Below are 16,775 nucleotides of genomic sequence, written 5' to 3'. Positions count from 1 at the left end.
TTAAAACAAAACTGGGCATACAATGCAAAGATTTCCAAATGACGCATATTTGAGGCGACAATTTGTGAAATTTGTTCAAGTGAAAATAGCCGATTTCGTCGAGCCGTGCGAACATTCTGTTGTTTGTGGTAGTCATTTTTCTTCCTGGTGCTGTACCAACGATTCAGGCCCTACCAGAAGAAAATTATTCAGAAGTATAAAAACGACCGATACAGTCGGCAGACGACGAGGATTTGGAAGTAGCCAACCGAACTGAGAAAGAAGTTGAGCTCTTCAAAAGTTAGAGGTCAACAGAGAAAGTGCAAAATAGATTTACCTGGAGACCTTTCGTTAATTGAACAACAAAAGCTTGATTGGTTCTCTAAAGACATAATTTTTCTCATCTAATGAAATATTATGGGGAAGCCAGTTGTTCGCAGGCGCGTAGCGTGGTCATTTTTTCAAGTGCGCACAAGTACATATGATCTAGAAACCTGAGTAAACTGAGCGAAAAATACTGCGTTCTTTATTTCTTGTTCAAAATAGTTGTGTGAATACAAGAAAAGAACAAAGCGTCTCGCCCTTATTTTGAGCAAACTTGGCGCAAACACAACATTGTTTTGGCTGTGGATCCTCGAGCATGCGCTCAGCAGCGCTTTTCGTTATAAGTAAAGAGCGAGGCGTCTTTCTTTGTGCTGTGCACACTGGTCAAGCACACTCTCAACACCGATTTCTTTTTCCTGTGGATGTGAAATATTTCTAACGATGAAAAGCGATGGTCGGCCATCGTGTTTCGTAGTGGAGTCTCCAACCTTTTCATCGAACTAAAGCTGCGCTCAGCAGCGCATGCCGACACAGGATACGTCAAGAGCGTGTTTACTGATACATAGATTCCTGGGTAGAATGCAGCATTAGCTACATCTAGAGTTTCTACCAACGTCTGTGGGAGAGGATCGGTTGGCTCCCTGATATACTAGCGGTACCTTCATCTGTTCACTTCGAGTGTGAACTCTTCCTAATCGATGGCCATATCACCACCGTAGTGCATATGGATCGGCTTCAATTTTTCCTCCGTCAACTGGCCAAGCTTTCCTATAACAGTAATCTGTGATTTATGTGCTAAACCACTGAGTGGTCAAATGAACCTGATCCAAAAATTATTGTAGCCAATACAATGTCATTTACCTGGGATAAGTAGCTGAGCCTGGAAACCTGGTAGTGGCACCACAAGCTTTTCATTGATCTCTGTAACGAGGTGATCTAGGTGATCGCTCTCAACCATTGGCTTCCTAGTTCAGTTGAAAGTAGCGCCCGATTAATAGGGACTTGGGCAAATCACGACGACGACGGCAACGAAGACGTGACTAAACAAAAGATCTAATGGGCAGAACAATAGCTCAGCACGTGCGTTTTAAAACTTTGTACATTCCTTGGCTGTCCTCTACAAAACAACAACGTGAAATTATCAAAAGTTAGAGGTGGCAAGTAATTTCAGTAATTTGGGAATTAACAGTTGTTGAGGTAGATTGCAAAATAATTCTTACTCTTATGAGAGCTAAAATTTTTCCTATGAATGCAAGCCACGTTCAAACAAAACACCAGAAACAGCAATTTACATTCAAGTTCTTTAAAAAATCAAATTTGTTAGTCCTGAGTTTTTGCTCTGCAGGAGTCTGGGACGAGGCCTCCCATGATACATTGTAATCAGAAATCAATATGGCGTCTATATTGGAGAATTTTTGAAAGTTGAGCTTCGAAGATGTTTCCATGGAAAAACGTATACACCATTTTACCAAAAGGTATTCCCTTAAGAGTTATCATCTTAAGACAGAGCTCTTCTGCTCCTCTAGTCTTTCGGAAGCAGGATCTCAGCAAATATGGAGTCGGACGAGAAGACATGTTCACGTGCTCTAGTGCATTTCCAAGACCTCGACTTAGATTCTTCTCCGCGAAATCATCGCAAGATAAGAAAGAAAGTTCCGTTTTTCAAGAGTTAGTCGAATCACAAGAGCAGCCGCAAACACAGCTGACAGTTGGTGCTAAAGGTTAGCTAAAAATTTTAATCAACGTCAAAATGTTGTTGCCTTGAAATATAATTCTCTCCATTCCGCACCTCTTTCCCAACCCCCTCGTCTAAAAGGAGCGATCAAGGTAATAATCTTTAATTCAGAAAAAGGATTTCAAAGGAATCCATTAATTCCATTTTTGAGGCTGGATTTTGGCTTTTGGCGGAGTACCTTGGCCTAGAGGCTCTCAATATCATATCGTCATAACATAATTCTGTAGTATTGCCTTGGTAGTCAGGATAAAAATAACAGTTATAGAAATCCATACTTCTCTGTTAAAAAGTTTAACCACTACTAGGGACAATCCACGGGTCTCTAAATACAAGAGAAATCTCTCAATCTCCTGTCTAGGTCATAAAATCTCCCAAAGGGAAGTAAATTTGATCATCCTTTCCTGAAAAATAGTTCACTTTTACACCAGTTACTCCAGAAGACTTAGGCAGTCTAAAAAAAAATTTAGGTGAGGATAAGGGGATCAAAATTAAATACCCCCTGATCTCAGATGTCAAGAAGTTGCCATCTTTTGAACAGTCAGAAGCTTTTCTAAGTCTATTTTGAAAATTACAATTATGCAACAATAAACATACAATTTAACTGTAGAGAAACAGAAGAAATAATCCTCATAACTGGCTTTTGAGCTGCACCCTGTAGAGGGGAAAGAGGAAGAGGATGCATGTTTAAGAGAAAAGACAAGTATTTGGGGGAAGGGGGTCTGCCTATTTGAATGGAATGTGTACTCTTACCAGTGAAATTTTTTCCGAAAAATTAGTTGGCTAAAATGTCTCTAGTAGGAAACTGCACTCTCTTCTCTCCTTCATTCTACATTCCTTTGCGTTCCTGTGTTGATAGTAAAATTAGAATTACTTTATTTATTATTTATATAATGTTCTTTCTTCTCTTTTGCTCCAGTTGTACAGGCTGGAAAAGATGTCAGCTACTTTGGTATTATTCTCATTGGATTTGCCATCACAGGTAGCTGTCAGTATAATCTGATTATCACTTTTACTCATTAGTTTATCCAGACCTAAGGGAAATATAAAGGGTAAAGCTGCTGCTGTGGAATTAATAGTTGAGCATCTAGACTTGAGGATTGTGCCTTTTGCTTATGCTCTTCCTATCTTATCAAACTTGCTAGAACTTTTCCCATTCTTAATTTGTATTCAGTAGAATACATCAGCTGGTCTTCAAGGTTAAGATGCAAGCTTTATGACTGAATCCTAATCGACAACAACATTTCTCCAAGCGAGTGGGCAAAATTCAGGAGGGAGTGAAAGGGGGGGAGACTTATGAAAAATACCTTCATCCTCAGTTATTGTCCTTTTAACCCTTTAACCCCTAAGAGTGACTGGCATCTAATTTCTCCTTACCATATCACCCCTGAATCAAATACTAGGGTCAGGAGAATAAAGGAACTGATCATGTGTGAAAAAAGCTCTTGATTGTTCAACAAATTCTCCTTTTCAGCACCTTAGGAAATGTTTAGAGAATGTTAAAGAGGATATGCATACTGATGTTAGGGTGGAAAGGGTTAAAAAGTTGGGTTTGTGCTGTGGGGAGCTGAAACACAGTGCATATTCTTTTTTCAGGTATTTTAATTTGGTTCGTGGTGAGTGAGTTGTTTTTTGGCTTCAGTGCAAATAAAGTTTACGCTAAAGCTCTTAAAAAGGTCAAAGCAAGTGCAGAGGTGAGGAATGAAAAACTTGGCTTGAGTGAACTGTACATAACTTAAAAACCACCACTAAGAAGCATAGACCCTTTATCAGCATCTTAAAATCTTTGTTACATTTCTCAGTTAGAACAATTGTTATGTCACCATGTTATTCTAAGAGGGTTTAACGTTTAGGGCATAACCACTCACAAAAATACTAGTTATTTTCCTCCATTCAGGAGTTCAGGTAAATTGATGGTCATTCCTGTCAACCCACTATTAAATCAGGACTCCAGACAACTTAGAACTGTTGGCTAGCTTTTTTAGTTCTGTAGGTTCATGGGTCCTAATTTTCAGATAATTACTGATCTTATGGCCTCTCAATACAGGTAATTGAAGCAATTGGAGAACCAATAATGGGACATGGAGAGACAAGTTCAAGAGGAAGAAGAAGACATGTTAGGTACTTATTGTATTCTGTCAGATACTTTGAGCTCAGAATGATGAAAATACAAAATTTTGAAATGGGATTTGAATCAGCAGGAGATTCACAAAAATATTTCCAGTGTGGTTTTTCAGGAAGATAGTATTTTCATAAGCAGCAATGTGCATTTGCTGGAGCATCAGGTAACCAGTGACCACTCACTGGTAGCTTTTATCCACCTTGCCCATGTATTGTGTGCATGTTCACGTAAGTAGAAACTGGTCAAGACTAAAACATGGTTCTTTCTTGAACTCTTATACCTCTCTTTCACTCTGATTTTGGGTTTGTTGACTGATTTTCCTTCGTAACAGTAGGAAATACTGTACAGTGGCCTTGGCATTAGCACACTGGATTCTGTTTCAAAACTTCTAAGTTTAAGCCGTGGCAGGGGTAATTTTTTCAAGTTCAAGGGCATGGCACTTTATGGTCCTACTTCCTCTATCCACTCAGGAGTATTACAAGATGTTTGTAAACGGTCTGGAAAACCTTAAAAATTACTTGCAATGGGTAATTTGAGATGGACTCATATTCACCCACCCATCCATGCCTAGTTGCAATACTTCGAGTTTCTGTAAGCTGCAGGCACAGGGGAATACTCTGGAAGTTTTGTGAGTCAGTCAGTTTTACTCTTTTTATACTTTCACATTGAGTTTTTTTTAATTCTTACAGCTACCAAGAATATTTAGTGGATGGTGAGAACTACATGAGAGTCAAGTTTTATGTGTCGGGACCCAAACGGAAAGGAACTGTTCATGTTGATGTGAAAGAGGTAACTTGAATTTCTAGTTTTGAGAAGCAGGTGGCAGAGTGTTGAAAGCAGAATTGCAGAACTCTTGCTTCTGTTAGGTCATACTCTGTGATTGGTCAAGGAGTCACAGTGTCCTGGCAGGTGCTGTGGCGGACTCCATATCATAGGTCTGGGTTTAAACCCTAGTGTGTTATTTTGTGGTGTTCTTGAGGAATAGTGTTTCCTCTCCCGATACCTCTCTCCATCCAGGGGTGTAAGTGAGTAATAGAAAACTTCCAGGGAAAAGTAATACATTTCCAAGAGGTTACCTGCGGCGAAGAACTAACATCCTTTTTTAGGTTTATTTGCCGTAATCCAAGTCGTTTGATGCTCATGAAACCAGAGTAATGTTAACCGGATTGGCCAATGTTCTAACTTTTGGTGTTGGGTTTACAATCCTCAAGTAGAGAGCGCTCAAGCAATAATAGCAGTTTTAAATGGCTGATTCTGACCATCAGAATCAGTGACACGCATCAACTCATCGTCTGCCCCCTTCCCTTGTAACCTGAGCTTGTAAAATGCACTCAACATGTAGTTAGCACTGGCTTGTTCCACTGGGCACTCAGTCAGCGGAGAGATGCGAAAGAGTGGCAAGCGACAAACAGCGGTTACTTCTTCTTTGCGTGATCCTCGACATTTTTCGCGCGCTTGCTTTCTGGCTTATTTCTGCTGACTGAGATCCTGGCACAGTTTAAGTTTGCACGAGAACGGATATAAGTGTTCATTTTCATCTTTTTCGGTTCCAGGGATCACGAGGGGGCTTTGACTATCGATTCATCTTCGTTGAACTCTCTGGATCACCTGCTGAGACTATCATAGTGTTGGATAATCGATGAGGTGTTCCCTGCAAAAAAAAACCAACATATCCAAGTGTGTGATGACAACCAACAAATTGAGCAACTTATAGTAAATCATCTTTAGCCGGCTGAGTGATACGTGGGCCGTGACGTATGTAATGTTGGTCAACGTCATGGAACTAAACAGGCTTACAGTCTTATTAGACGTGCTGGTTTCTTTCATTTATTTTTGTATGACGTCCACGAATAGCAAAATTGGATAAACATGAAAAAACGATAAGCGTTTTTCCCTTTTAAATTAGTTATAAACGCCGAAATAAAAAACAAAGCAAACAAATAAATAAATAAATAAACGAATGAAAGTGTGAGCAAAGTGGGACAGGTAGCAAGCCTAGAACGGCCATCAAGAGATCAACCATCTCCACCAGTTTATTACCAGTCTCCTTTCGTTTCTGGTGAATTGCACTTGTCCTTTCCGTGTTAGTATTTCTCTCAACACCAAGCTGAAGTCCGGCTCTCAGACTAATTATATTTGTATCCGGTCGCTTCGTGCTCACGGTTGTTTCCTGCCCATTGGTCTCGTACCCAAACTCAGTCGATTCGAACCCAAATTTAAGTCGGTTCGTACACAAACCGCTGATTGATTCGTACATTTATTTTTTATACTCGTATATGTCTAATATTTTTTCTCCAGTTGTCAACATGAAAAACATACTTTATTAGTTTGGGTATGAAACGACCGAGCTGGGTACGAAACGACTTAACTGACTGGAGCACTTGTTTATGTTCTTGTCGCTGTTATTTTTTCTTCACCGATGATTACTTTTTTAGATCAATAGTATAACCAACGCACCGGCGATAAATTTAAAAGGAGTTTATTTCCACGCCATTACCGGTGGTTTCTAAATCAAGTATTACAAACATAGTACATCAAGATCCGAACGACTAATTACAAGATCGGAAGTAACATAGGAAATACAAATAACAAGAAATATGTTCAAAGGCAATACTAATAACACAAGGAACACGGGAAACTCGACGAAAGAGCAATTTACCAGACAATTTTTGAAATACGGCTGAAAAAGGTACTTGCGAATACTTTGACGCGAGTTCACACTTCTCTTATTTGCAAGATCCGCGCGAAAATTCAAAGCTAAATAGATGGCTGCGCGGCCTGGGGCTAGGGGGGATTGGTTTTTACAAATAGGATAGTTAATTACTCGCAGATCAGAGTATCTTTTCTAGACTTTTCCACGATTTTAATCAAATTCGTCAAAGCGAAATCAGTATGGCGGAATTGACTATTTTGACGAATTCCAGTCGAATTCGTCGAAGCAAAATCAGCTCGGCGGATGTGACGATTTTGACGAATTTTCGCCATTTTCTTTGATGCATGCATTTCTGGACATATCTCCGAGGTGGTGGAACAGCCACAGTTTAGAGCGTAATGAATTATTCTTTTCCTTGGTGAACGAATCCTTTTTAAGCAAGAGGAATACAAGCTTCCTGGTGAGAGAAATCAAACAGGATATTCTTTGTATGCCAAGCTTTACAGTATCGATGCAAACCTTTCGTCGGTTAAGTCCCAGATGAACTGATAATGAAATAAAGTCTAAGGTTGGTGTAAACGACTGAGATAATTAGTTGGTGAAGAGCAACGAAATCATACCCCGAAGGTGCTCTGTAAATATGTACAATTTCAGCAATACGAGAACCCTACAACAATGATAAAAATCGCTTGTCCAAATTGCGATAGCTTCAGTTCCCGGCTTAGTTTTAGTCGAATTAAAAGGCAGTTTCGCTTTTTAGGAAAACGGCTGCAAAACTGAACGTTGTCAACAGCGTGTTTTCGCTTTTGTTGTCTTGTCTTTCCTTTTTCGTATAAGAGAAAAGAAGAGCATAAGGACGATCGTGCAGCGCACTGGACAGCCTCCGCGCCGAAGAACATTCGCCTCACATTTTTTCTTTTCCTGACTCCGTTGCTTTTCACTCGCCGGATCAGCTTAAAGTCCAGCAGGCTTTGTTTAACGACTAACAATGACCGTATATGGCTACTTTGGAACAATGGCGGAAACAGCTTTAAAATATACGCGAGATTTTCAAAATTTCCGATTATCATACGAGCGGCAGATTTAAACCATCGGCAAAGCTGATGATGAGACAAATCCTCCCCGTGGGGGTGATTCTGGTAGATTTTTTAGAATGCAAATAGTTACGGTGGGGTGGATGGTGGGGCGACTGTAGCTTTCGTATCTGAAGTAAAGAGATGTCACCGTTTTTTCCTCTATATTGCTTAAAACTTGCCAAAGACATATTCAATTAGAGGCTCACTGTGCGATACAAAGGTGATGAGAGCATGTGTAACCTGGTATTAACGTCCAAAGCCTACCACGCCGTTGAATCATGTAGAAGACTATCGTCATTTGCTCGATTTTGTTCCTGATGTGCACAAAAAGGTTCATATTCTCCTTCCTCTAGCGTGTGATTTAAACCTGGTAATAACGTCCGAAGCCTCGCGCGTCATTTATTCATGTAGTTTTACGGGTATCTTTCCCTTTCGGTATTTCAATTCAACGAAAGGAGTTAAAAAAAACAATGGCGAGTGGAAAAAGTCAATTTCTCCCATTCGACTCGACTGTTCAATCCGAGCATATTTAAATTTCGCGCTTCGTAAGCAAGAAAAACTGAATAATTTCCTCCCACAATTTTTTTGTGTTTACACAAACCGACATCTAATTGATACCTATTCATCCTTTTGTGTGATAGCAGGAGGTGAGATTTTTTCGCATAGTCATGTTCTGCTAGTTTCTTTCTCTTTTTTTTGCTCAACAGGTTACGTGTATTCAATCACTTCACTGACGTTGTCAGATTCATCTACCAAATTTTAGGGCAATCAAATTTCGCGCTACGAAAGTTATCCTATTTTCTTAGTTTGCATAAAGCGCTGCGCAATCGCCTCCCATAATTTTCTTCCGCGCTATAAACCGCCTTCTAACAGAAACTCGATTGAAATCCTATCGTGACAATGTGACGTTGAGGTGCTTTGAAAACACTAGACAAAATTAAAAACAGGTAATTAATTAAGTGTTAACAACTGAGTTAAAAATGTAAACTGGCCATCGTAAAGAGTAAAAAAGCTGACGTTTCGAGTGTTAGCCCTTCGCCAATTGCTTAAATTACCTGCTATACTCTCCCACTCTTTTCACATCTTCTTAAAGCGATGAAAAAAAATCACACCTTCGTTAGATGCCACGCGTGAGGTAAAAGACAAAAGGAACAAATAAAAAGTGATAACAAACACGCTCTGCGAAAGCCTCGAAGAACTTACTTTCAGCAGTATTTCATTTTAACAACATTTCTAGAATTCAGTTTTGACAGTTTTTAGAAAAGTCTTGTACGAGCAAGATCTGCTTTTCCTTTTTTAAAAGTAGAACGGTCACTCCAACTTCAAGCAGGCTCAAAGTACTTAAATGAATGACGACAACAACGCTTTGTTCAACAAAAGTTTCTAGATTTATTCTCGCTTCATCAACTTTGGTTTGGTTACATTAACATAACATAAGTGCAGCCTTACATTAGGGATTTGGTTGACTAAGCATTGCGACAATCCTATAAAAGACCTAACAGAAGAACAGATGACTAGTTCACGTTTATCTAGGCGAGAGAAATGTTCTCAAAGTTTAAGGTTACGTCCGTGTCCAGCGCGTTTACAACGCTCTTACCACTTATTGAAGTTTACGAAGCTGAAATCAGGAGACTGAGAGGCGAAAATGAGTTTTTAAGACATCAGAACAACTCCTTGGTCGTCCAGCTAAATGACGCCCTATCCCAAGAACGCAAAAAGGCATCGTTTCATGCCTAGCAAATGCGATTCTTCGAGTTGACAAAGGCAGCCAGAGACAACAAAAAGAGGAGGATAAAAAACCTTGTGGTGCAATCGCTAAAAGGACTCAAAGAGTTTGTTCCCATCGAGGTATGTTCGTTTTTACCATATTTCATATTCTTTTGGAGTAAAACATATAAACGTTTGGAGTAGAGAAAGTATTGAAAACCGATTATTTGAGACTTGAAACCGCAGTAGAGTGCACACGGATGACGACGGATATCTGAAAATCTAAACTCCGTGCAGGATTGTTAATAGTTAATTTATAAGTACTTGATCTAAACTTATCATTTGAGTGTATGGAATAAGTGCGCAAGACAGTTTTTAACTTGTAAAATTCCCTCTCAGTACAGTTTATTAACACATCCTTTGATCTGTTTCAGATCAAGTTAAACGTACAAGGAGAGGAAATTGTTATTCCCCTTAGTTCTGTTGAGGAAGAAATACAGCTTCCTCTGGTAGAGACAACGCAGCATGTGCATGTTTACTGCAATAACTTAGGTGAAATATGTAGTGGTACGGAAGGCTCGCTATGACCACCCAACAGGTGGTATATGGTCGAGGTCCATGGGGGAGATGGGGACGTAGCTTACATGACTACAGAATGGAAGGAGGCAATTAGAAGAAGGAGGAAAGCACTTGGAAGATTTCACAAAACTAAAGCTCAAGAGGACTGGGAACTTCACAAAAAGTTACGGAATGAAGCCACACGACTTAGACGTAAGTCAATTAAAGACTTTTGGGAGAAGAAGTCCAAGGACCTTGGAAGTAAGCCACATGAATTCTATAAAACATTCATGCCTTTTCTTGGATCAAAAAAGGTTAGGGAATCATCGGACATGAATCTGAAGGTCAATGATTCAATAATCAGCAACAAGTTGGATATCGCAGAGACCATGGCTGATTATTTCTCAACCATTGCAGATAACATTGGTCCTACCAGCGATATTTCAGATTCTGACCTGTCAAATCACCGAAGTATTCAAGCTATCGTAAACCAACGCATATTTAAGGGTGATTTCTAACCATTTCAATTCAAAGATTATAACAGTGCCGGAGGTTCAGAAAATCTTGAAAGACACAAATCCCAGGAAAGCCTCGGGATGGGATAATATTCCACCCATTGCTTTTAAGATAGGCTCTTCGGAGCTTGCTACACCGTTATGCGCTCTTTATAATCAATGTATCGCCAGCTGTCATTGGCCAAGGAACTGGAAGAAAAGCGAGTGGGTGCCTGTTTATAAAAAGGACGATCGTTTGAACATGGAAAATTACCGTCCTGTAAGTATAGCGATCATGGTAAATAAGACCTTTGAAAAACTTCTTACAAATCAGATTACAGCAGAATTTAATGAACGTTTGAGCGATAGCCTGACAGCATACAGGAAGAGATACAGTTGTGAAACGGCACTACTAGCATTGACGGAAGACTGGAAAAATGCTCTGGATAATCGAATGAGCGTTGGCCTGTTAAGTACTGACATGAGTAAAGCGTTTGATTGTCTTCATCATTCTCTATTACTTGCTAAACTGGAGGCATATGGCTTTAAAATCGAGAGCATCAAGCTAATGAAATCATATTTTATGGATCGCTATAATAGGCTAAGAATTGGTGGAATTGCAAGCTCCTGGAAAAGGGTCAAGAAAGGATGCCCTCAAGGGTCCTCGTTTGGACCTCTTTTATGGAATCTTTTCCAAAATGACTTGACGTTCGGAATTCCTTCAAAAATTGGGATATATGCTGATGACCATCAGTTCTACGAAATCAACAAGGATATCAATACTTTACAAACAAAACTACAGGATACTGCACAAAGAGCTACAAATTGGTACGATACGAACTTTCTCAAAGGGAACTTTGATAAATATGGATCAATGATATTGAAAGGAGGTAGACTAAATGATGAACAGTTAGAGCTAAATGTTAACGGAACAGCCATTAAATCATATAATTCTATTAAGTTATTGGGTGTAAATATTGATGATAATTTAAATTTTTCTGATCACATAAGTAACATCTGTAAAAAAAGCAGTCAAAGGGTGGGTGTAATTAATAGATTAAGGAAGTTAATCCCAGCCAAGGTTAAATTACAACTTTTTAAGGCTGCTATTCTGCCTTATTTAACTTACTGTAGTATTGTATGGAATTGTTGCAAAGCTAGTGATTCTAGAAAATTAGAGAGGGTACAAGAATGGGCCCTTAGAGCTGTTTATTGTGATAGCACATCATCATATAGCGACCTCCTTAAGAGGGCTAATTTAAAAACCTTACGTAATAGGCGATTACATGACATAGCTGTGTTAATGTTTAAAGTTAAAAATGATCTGTGCCCTAATAATATCAAGAACCTGTTTGTTATTAATAACAACAAATATAATTTAAGAAACAATGATTTCATTATCCCTAAAGTTAGTACTACGCGCTATGGTAAGCACTCTCTTAGGTACTTAGGTCCAGTAATCTGGTCTAAGTTAGATGGAAAAATAAGAGCACTAAGAACGCTGCAAAAATTTGAAAACGCTTTACATAAAGTAGATATACAAAGTTTAATCTCTTCGAATAATTGCAAGAACTGTATTTTATGTAAATCTTAAATATTTTAAATATTATCAAGATCATATTATTGTAATTATTATTATCTTATTATCTCATTATATTAAGGTTATTATCTTATTATACAGGGTAGGGTATTATAAACATGGGGTCTACTATTTCGGGGTAGGGTAGTTTTATATGGGAAGAGCTCTTTTATCATATTCCAATAAATTTTTAATGCATAGTTTTATAGAGATTAGATTAGTTTAGTTTAGGTGTCCTTACTTAGTGGGAAACTGCTATCTTATTTGACACGTAAATAAAGTTTATTATTATTATTATTATTATTATTATTATTAATTGTTTACCGTAGCGTAAATGCATAAGCCCAGCAAAAACTTAACACGCGAAAAAATCACACCCCTTGAGTCATTAAATGCCGCCCCGCTTGATTGAGAACAAACATAAAGTCCTAACGTCCGCTTTCTACAAAGGGAATATTTGGGAAAACTGTTGATAGCTTTATAATTTTAATAGACTGTTAGAATCCGTCGTAAAACTATGGAAGTTCAAGCAAGACCTGTTTTTTTTTTCTCCGAAAGAGAATATAAAACAAACCAAAAAAAAAATATTCGCAACTTCTTCATTGTGAGACTTGTGAGTAAAATATCACACCCTCGTCTTGCCGCGCGTTTGATTGAAAACGATAATAACTCAAAGGAGATGTTCTCTCAAAAATCTGACACATCTTGAAAACCAGTCACTCCATTTACCATTGAAACATTTTAACGGGGAAATTCTGGTAATTTCTGAAACAAACCGTCCTAAATTGAAATTTTCGGTTGCAGTCATTTTTCAATTATCAACAGACGCTGTGCTCAGTTAAATGAATAATTGAATACATATTTTTAATCGTGAAAAGAAATATAGTCGTTAAACTCCAAAGTTTTCAGGTGAGAACTTCTTATTGGCAGGATGGTGCACACTGAATATATTGACACAACGTCGAATTATCCAACCAGATCATGACTATCAACCTGTCTTAGTTACAACATATTGAATTTGTTATGGACGCCTTAAGAGTTACCAACAGACATTATGATACAGTCATTCCCCAGAATACAGTTATAGTTCCATACTAACTTTGTGTGCAACAACTCAAGTGAATATTGTACAGCAATTGCGCGCCATAATAATTAAAGTTTGAAAGTTTAAAACTAGCATCTCCATTCCTACAGAACTTCGAATTAATAAAAGAAAATCTACATCACAGTGGAAATATTACAGAGGCTATTATCAAGATGAATCTGACGTTTCTCCAGAAGGAGCATCACCAATAGGCTGTTCGTCCTCCTCATTATCACTGTGAGACTTGTTATCACCGGAAGACGGGTCAACATTGGAACACGTGTCACTCCTGGAAAAATAGTCGTAACTCTGAGACGTCTGAGACGCGTCACTCCCGGAAGCCTCACCAGAAACTTCATCATAGTCATCATCGTCATCAGCGTCATTAATAAACTGCTCGTCTCCACTATTTGGTGACTCATCGTCATTAGATGACGTGTCACAACTAGAACAAGTTTCACCCGTGGATTCATCACTGCAAGACTCGTTTCCACCAGAATAAATGCTATTCCCGGAATTGGAATCGTCATCAAATATCTCATCTCCATCATCACGATCGGCACAACCGTCATTTTCCTGATGCCTTGTAATAGAAAGACGGCTTTGAACATGAGGAAGTACATGAGAATAATTGAAGGTAATTCCAGACAAGTTCAAGTTCAATGAGATATTCACCGAAAGAGCCCCAGTGAGTGAAACAACTCCAGAATTATCAATCGCACTATCCCCTAAGTCCAAGTTTGTCAATGTGGTGTTTTTTCTAAGGGCCTTAGAGAGAGAATTAGCACCAGTATTCCCAATGTCATTGTCACTCAAGTTCAAATCAGTCAAAAATGAGTTGTTTGAAAGAGCTTTAGAAAGGGAAGTAGCACCAGTATTCCCAATTTTATTGGCACTCAAGTTCAAATCAGTCAAAGTTGAGTAGTTTGAAAGAGCTTTAGAAAGGGAAGTAGCACCAGTAATCCCAATTTTATTGGCACTCAAGTTCAAATCAGTCAAAGTTGAGTAGTTTGAAAGAGCTTTAGAAAGGGAAGTAGCACCAGTATTCCCAATTTTATTGACACTCAAGTTCAAATCAGTCAAAGTTAAGTTGTTTGAAAGAGCTTCGGAAAGGGAAGTAGCACCAGTAATCCCAATGTCATCGGCACTCAAGTCTAAATTCGTCAAAGTTGAATTGTTTGAAAGAGCTTTAGAAAGGGAAGTAGCACCAGAGTCAGAAATACAATTGAAACCTAAGTTTAGATTGGTTAATGTCCTATTGCCTGAAATAGCCTCAGCGAGGGAAGCAGCACCAGGATCACTTATTTCGTTACCTCTCAGGTTCAAAATATTCAAAGTGGTTTTGGCTCTAAGACCTACAGAGAGGAACTTAGCACCATCATGACCAATGTTATTAAGACTCAGGTTTAAATTGGTTATACCTGAGTTGTCTAAGAGAGACTTAGGCAAGGACTCGGCACCGGTGTCACAAATTACAAAGTTGCATAGGTTTAAGGTTGTCAGGGTGGTATTGCCTGAGAGATTTTCAAGAATAAGATTCAAGTGACGAGACCTCTTCAAAGATGAAGGTACGATTTCAAAGTGAGACCCAACTTCACGCAGCAACAGGGGCTGGAGGCTTTTCTTGTACTTGGCACATTCCCTTATGAAAGAACATGCCGACTCCACTCTTCTATTGACTTCTTTGAATCCATCAGAAGAAGTATCGAGGCTTAGCGAGTTAGCATGTTTAGTTATAGAACGCAAAAGATATATTGCGCTCTCCTCAGACTTTGAGACCATAATCCACCCATGAAAAGGAAAACATGCCTCAGTTCTCGCAAAAATCTTGAGTCAGTTACATCAATGTCCAAATCAGTGTCTCCAGGTACGAATTTAGAAGCAAGGTAGAAACCGGCGAAAAATTCTTGAAAACTTTTGTGCGGAAATCCATAACGGAAGCAAGGCTTCCGTCTGCTACCTCCGGCCTGGACAGAAAGAAACCCAAGCTTGGTTAGAACCATTGTATTGCTTCCCGTAACTGCACTTCCTTCAATATATGGCTCGCCTTTAAGAAGAGATGTTAACGCCAGCTTCCCCAAGCACAAAAGATCTTCTTCGTACACTTGTATTAAATCCTCACTTTCGTAGGGACTTAGAGATCCTTTCTTTCCTTGTTATCTCCTCAAAACACACTGCGTAATTTCAATGTACAAATTTTCCCTGCTGGTTGGAAAATCTTCTCTAAAATCCTCACACAGAATGCAAAGCAAAGTTTTGGATTGGATATCAGTTTGCACAAATCTGATCTTGACCGAATCTCTGTGACAAGTTTCTCAGCCAGGTCTTCGTCCTTGCCAAAGTACTTGCCAATGAAACTTTCTGCGTCGTTTTTGGCGAATCCTACTATCTCCCACAGAGTATCGCAGAGGCGCCTAACTTCCTTACCAGACTCATGTCGAGATGTGAAAAGAACAAGGCAATTTGGAAGCAGTTTACTTTGAGCGAGTCTTACGAACAATTCTTGTTTGCTTTGGTCTGCTTCATCCAAGCCATCGAGCACCAACAAAACCTTGAACTGGTTTTCAAGAATAAACTCATAAAAGTTTGACTTCGATTTTTCATCCATTTCATCATGAAGAAGTTGGTCACTGATGACTTCCCAAATGTCAGATTTGATATCTTGACATCTTAGCACTAGCAGCAGAACAATCATTGGAAATGACTTGTCCAAGTTTTCTTGAGTAGTTGCCCAGTCATATGCCAACTTTTGACAATATGTTGTTTTACCCATACTTGGGTCCCCCTCGATAAAAACGGTTCGTGGCTTTTCGCATTCTTCATGTGGTTTGAAGACAGCTGTCATGTTGAAGATCTCGTTTTTCATTTCTCCTCTGGTTTTATCTTTTCCTACAATTCGGAGCCTGGTGAAAATCTCATTCAGGTTGAAACTGAATTCTTCACACCAAGGAACTGGCCGGAGTCGGTCTTCGTGGGTTTTGTGCAGCTGCCGAATCCTCTCAATCACATTGGTTGGCTCACAAATATCTACGAAAAGATACTTCTTTAATGTGGAGATTTGACATTTTCGTTACTAAAGAATATAATTTCTACATTTTCCAAAATGGTGGAATTGGATTCATCTTTTAACACAATTTTACGGTTCTATCATTACTAAGCTGATATAGTAAGAGCAAGTATAGTAGAATCTGTAAGAGTATTTAAAAGACAAAGCGATGCTGCAATCGGTTTTTGTTAGACAGTGATATAAGAATACTGCACACACAAAAGAACCCCTCTGTTGGAGTTCCGCTACTTCATAGCACTTCCAAGTTTCTTTTTCTTTTTCCTTTTTTTTTTTTTGTGGGGGGGGGGGGGAGGGGGGCTTGAGCTTTGAAGTCCGATAAAGAACGTTTATTAACCCGCTGTGTGATTACTGTTTTAGACCTGAAGTACCTGAAAGGTGAGTATCTTACTATGTGTGGATT

General features: G+C 39.0%; 3 protein-coding genes across 4 annotated transcripts; 1 reads left to right on the top strand and 2 right to left on the bottom strand.

The window, feature by feature from the left end:
- The first annotated feature begins 1,694 nt into the window (after window positions 1-1,694).
- On the top strand, window positions 1,695-5,864 carry LOC131771713 (mitochondrial import inner membrane translocase subunit Tim21-like). 2 transcript variants are annotated; one of them, XM_066164578.1, is made up of 6 exons: window positions 1,695-2,024; window positions 2,955-3,017; window positions 3,632-3,651; window positions 4,083-4,156; window positions 4,847-4,946; window positions 5,711-5,864. In XM_066164578.1, the coding sequence occupies exons 1-6, from the start codon at window positions 1,739-1,741 to the stop codon at window positions 5,798-5,800; spliced, it is 633 nt and encodes a 210-aa protein (XP_066020675.1). In that variant the 5' UTR covers window positions 1,695-1,738; the 3' UTR covers window positions 5,801-5,864. The 2 variants fall into 2 exon arrangements, with proteins under 2 accessions (XP_066020675.1, XP_058943544.2); XM_059087561.2 differs by having other exon boundaries at window positions 3,632-3,729.
- Window positions 5,865-13,476: 7,612 nt separating this feature from the next.
- On the bottom strand, window positions 13,477-15,090 carry LOC131775444 (NLR family CARD domain-containing protein 3-like). The gene has a single exon (XM_066163557.1). It carries the CDS (start codon window positions 15,088-15,090, stop codon window positions 13,477-13,479), a length of 1,614 nt encoding a protein of 537 aa, XP_066019654.1.
- A 382-nt stretch (window positions 15,091-15,472) lies between these two features.
- Window positions 15,473-16,153, bottom strand: LOC136279614 (NLR family CARD domain-containing protein 4-like). The gene has a single exon (XM_066163556.1). The coding sequence runs from the start codon at window positions 16,151-16,153 to the stop codon at window positions 15,473-15,475; it is 681 nt and encodes a 226-aa protein (XP_066019653.1).
- Between the last annotated feature and the right edge of the window lie 622 nt (window positions 16,154-16,775).

Source organism: Pocillopora verrucosa, chromosome 3 (genome assembly GCF_036669915.1).
Source record: "Pocillopora verrucosa isolate sample1 chromosome 3, ASM3666991v2, whole genome shotgun sequence".
Classification (NCBI taxonomy): Eukaryota; Metazoa; Cnidaria; class Anthozoa; order Scleractinia; family Pocilloporidae; genus Pocillopora; species Pocillopora verrucosa.
Note: the sequence above shows the minus strand (reverse complement) of the source record. Positions and strands in the feature narration are given on the sequence as shown.

Excerpts from the sequence above, each read along its gene's own strand:
- LOC131775444 (XM_066163557.1), bottom strand. The coding sequence starts at position 15,090 with ATGGTCTCAAAGTCTGAGGAGAGCGCAATATATCTTTTGCGTTCTATA.
- LOC131771713 (XM_059087561.2), top strand. The coding sequence starts at position 1,739 with ATGTTTCCATGGAAAAACGTATACACCATTTTACCAAAAGGTATTCCC. Across the intron at positions 3,018-3,631 it reads CATTGGATTTGCCATCACAG|GTATTTTAATTTGGTTCGTG; the intron begins GTAGCTGTCAGT and ends TTCTTTTTTCAG. Across the intron at positions 3,730-4,082 it reads AGGTCAAAGCAAGTGCAGAG|GTAATTGAAGCAATTGGAGA; the intron begins GTGAGGAATGAA and ends CTCTCAATACAG.
- LOC136279614 (XM_066163556.1), bottom strand. The coding sequence starts at position 16,153 with ATGACAGCTGTCTTCAAACCACATGAAGAATGCGAAAAGCCACGAACC.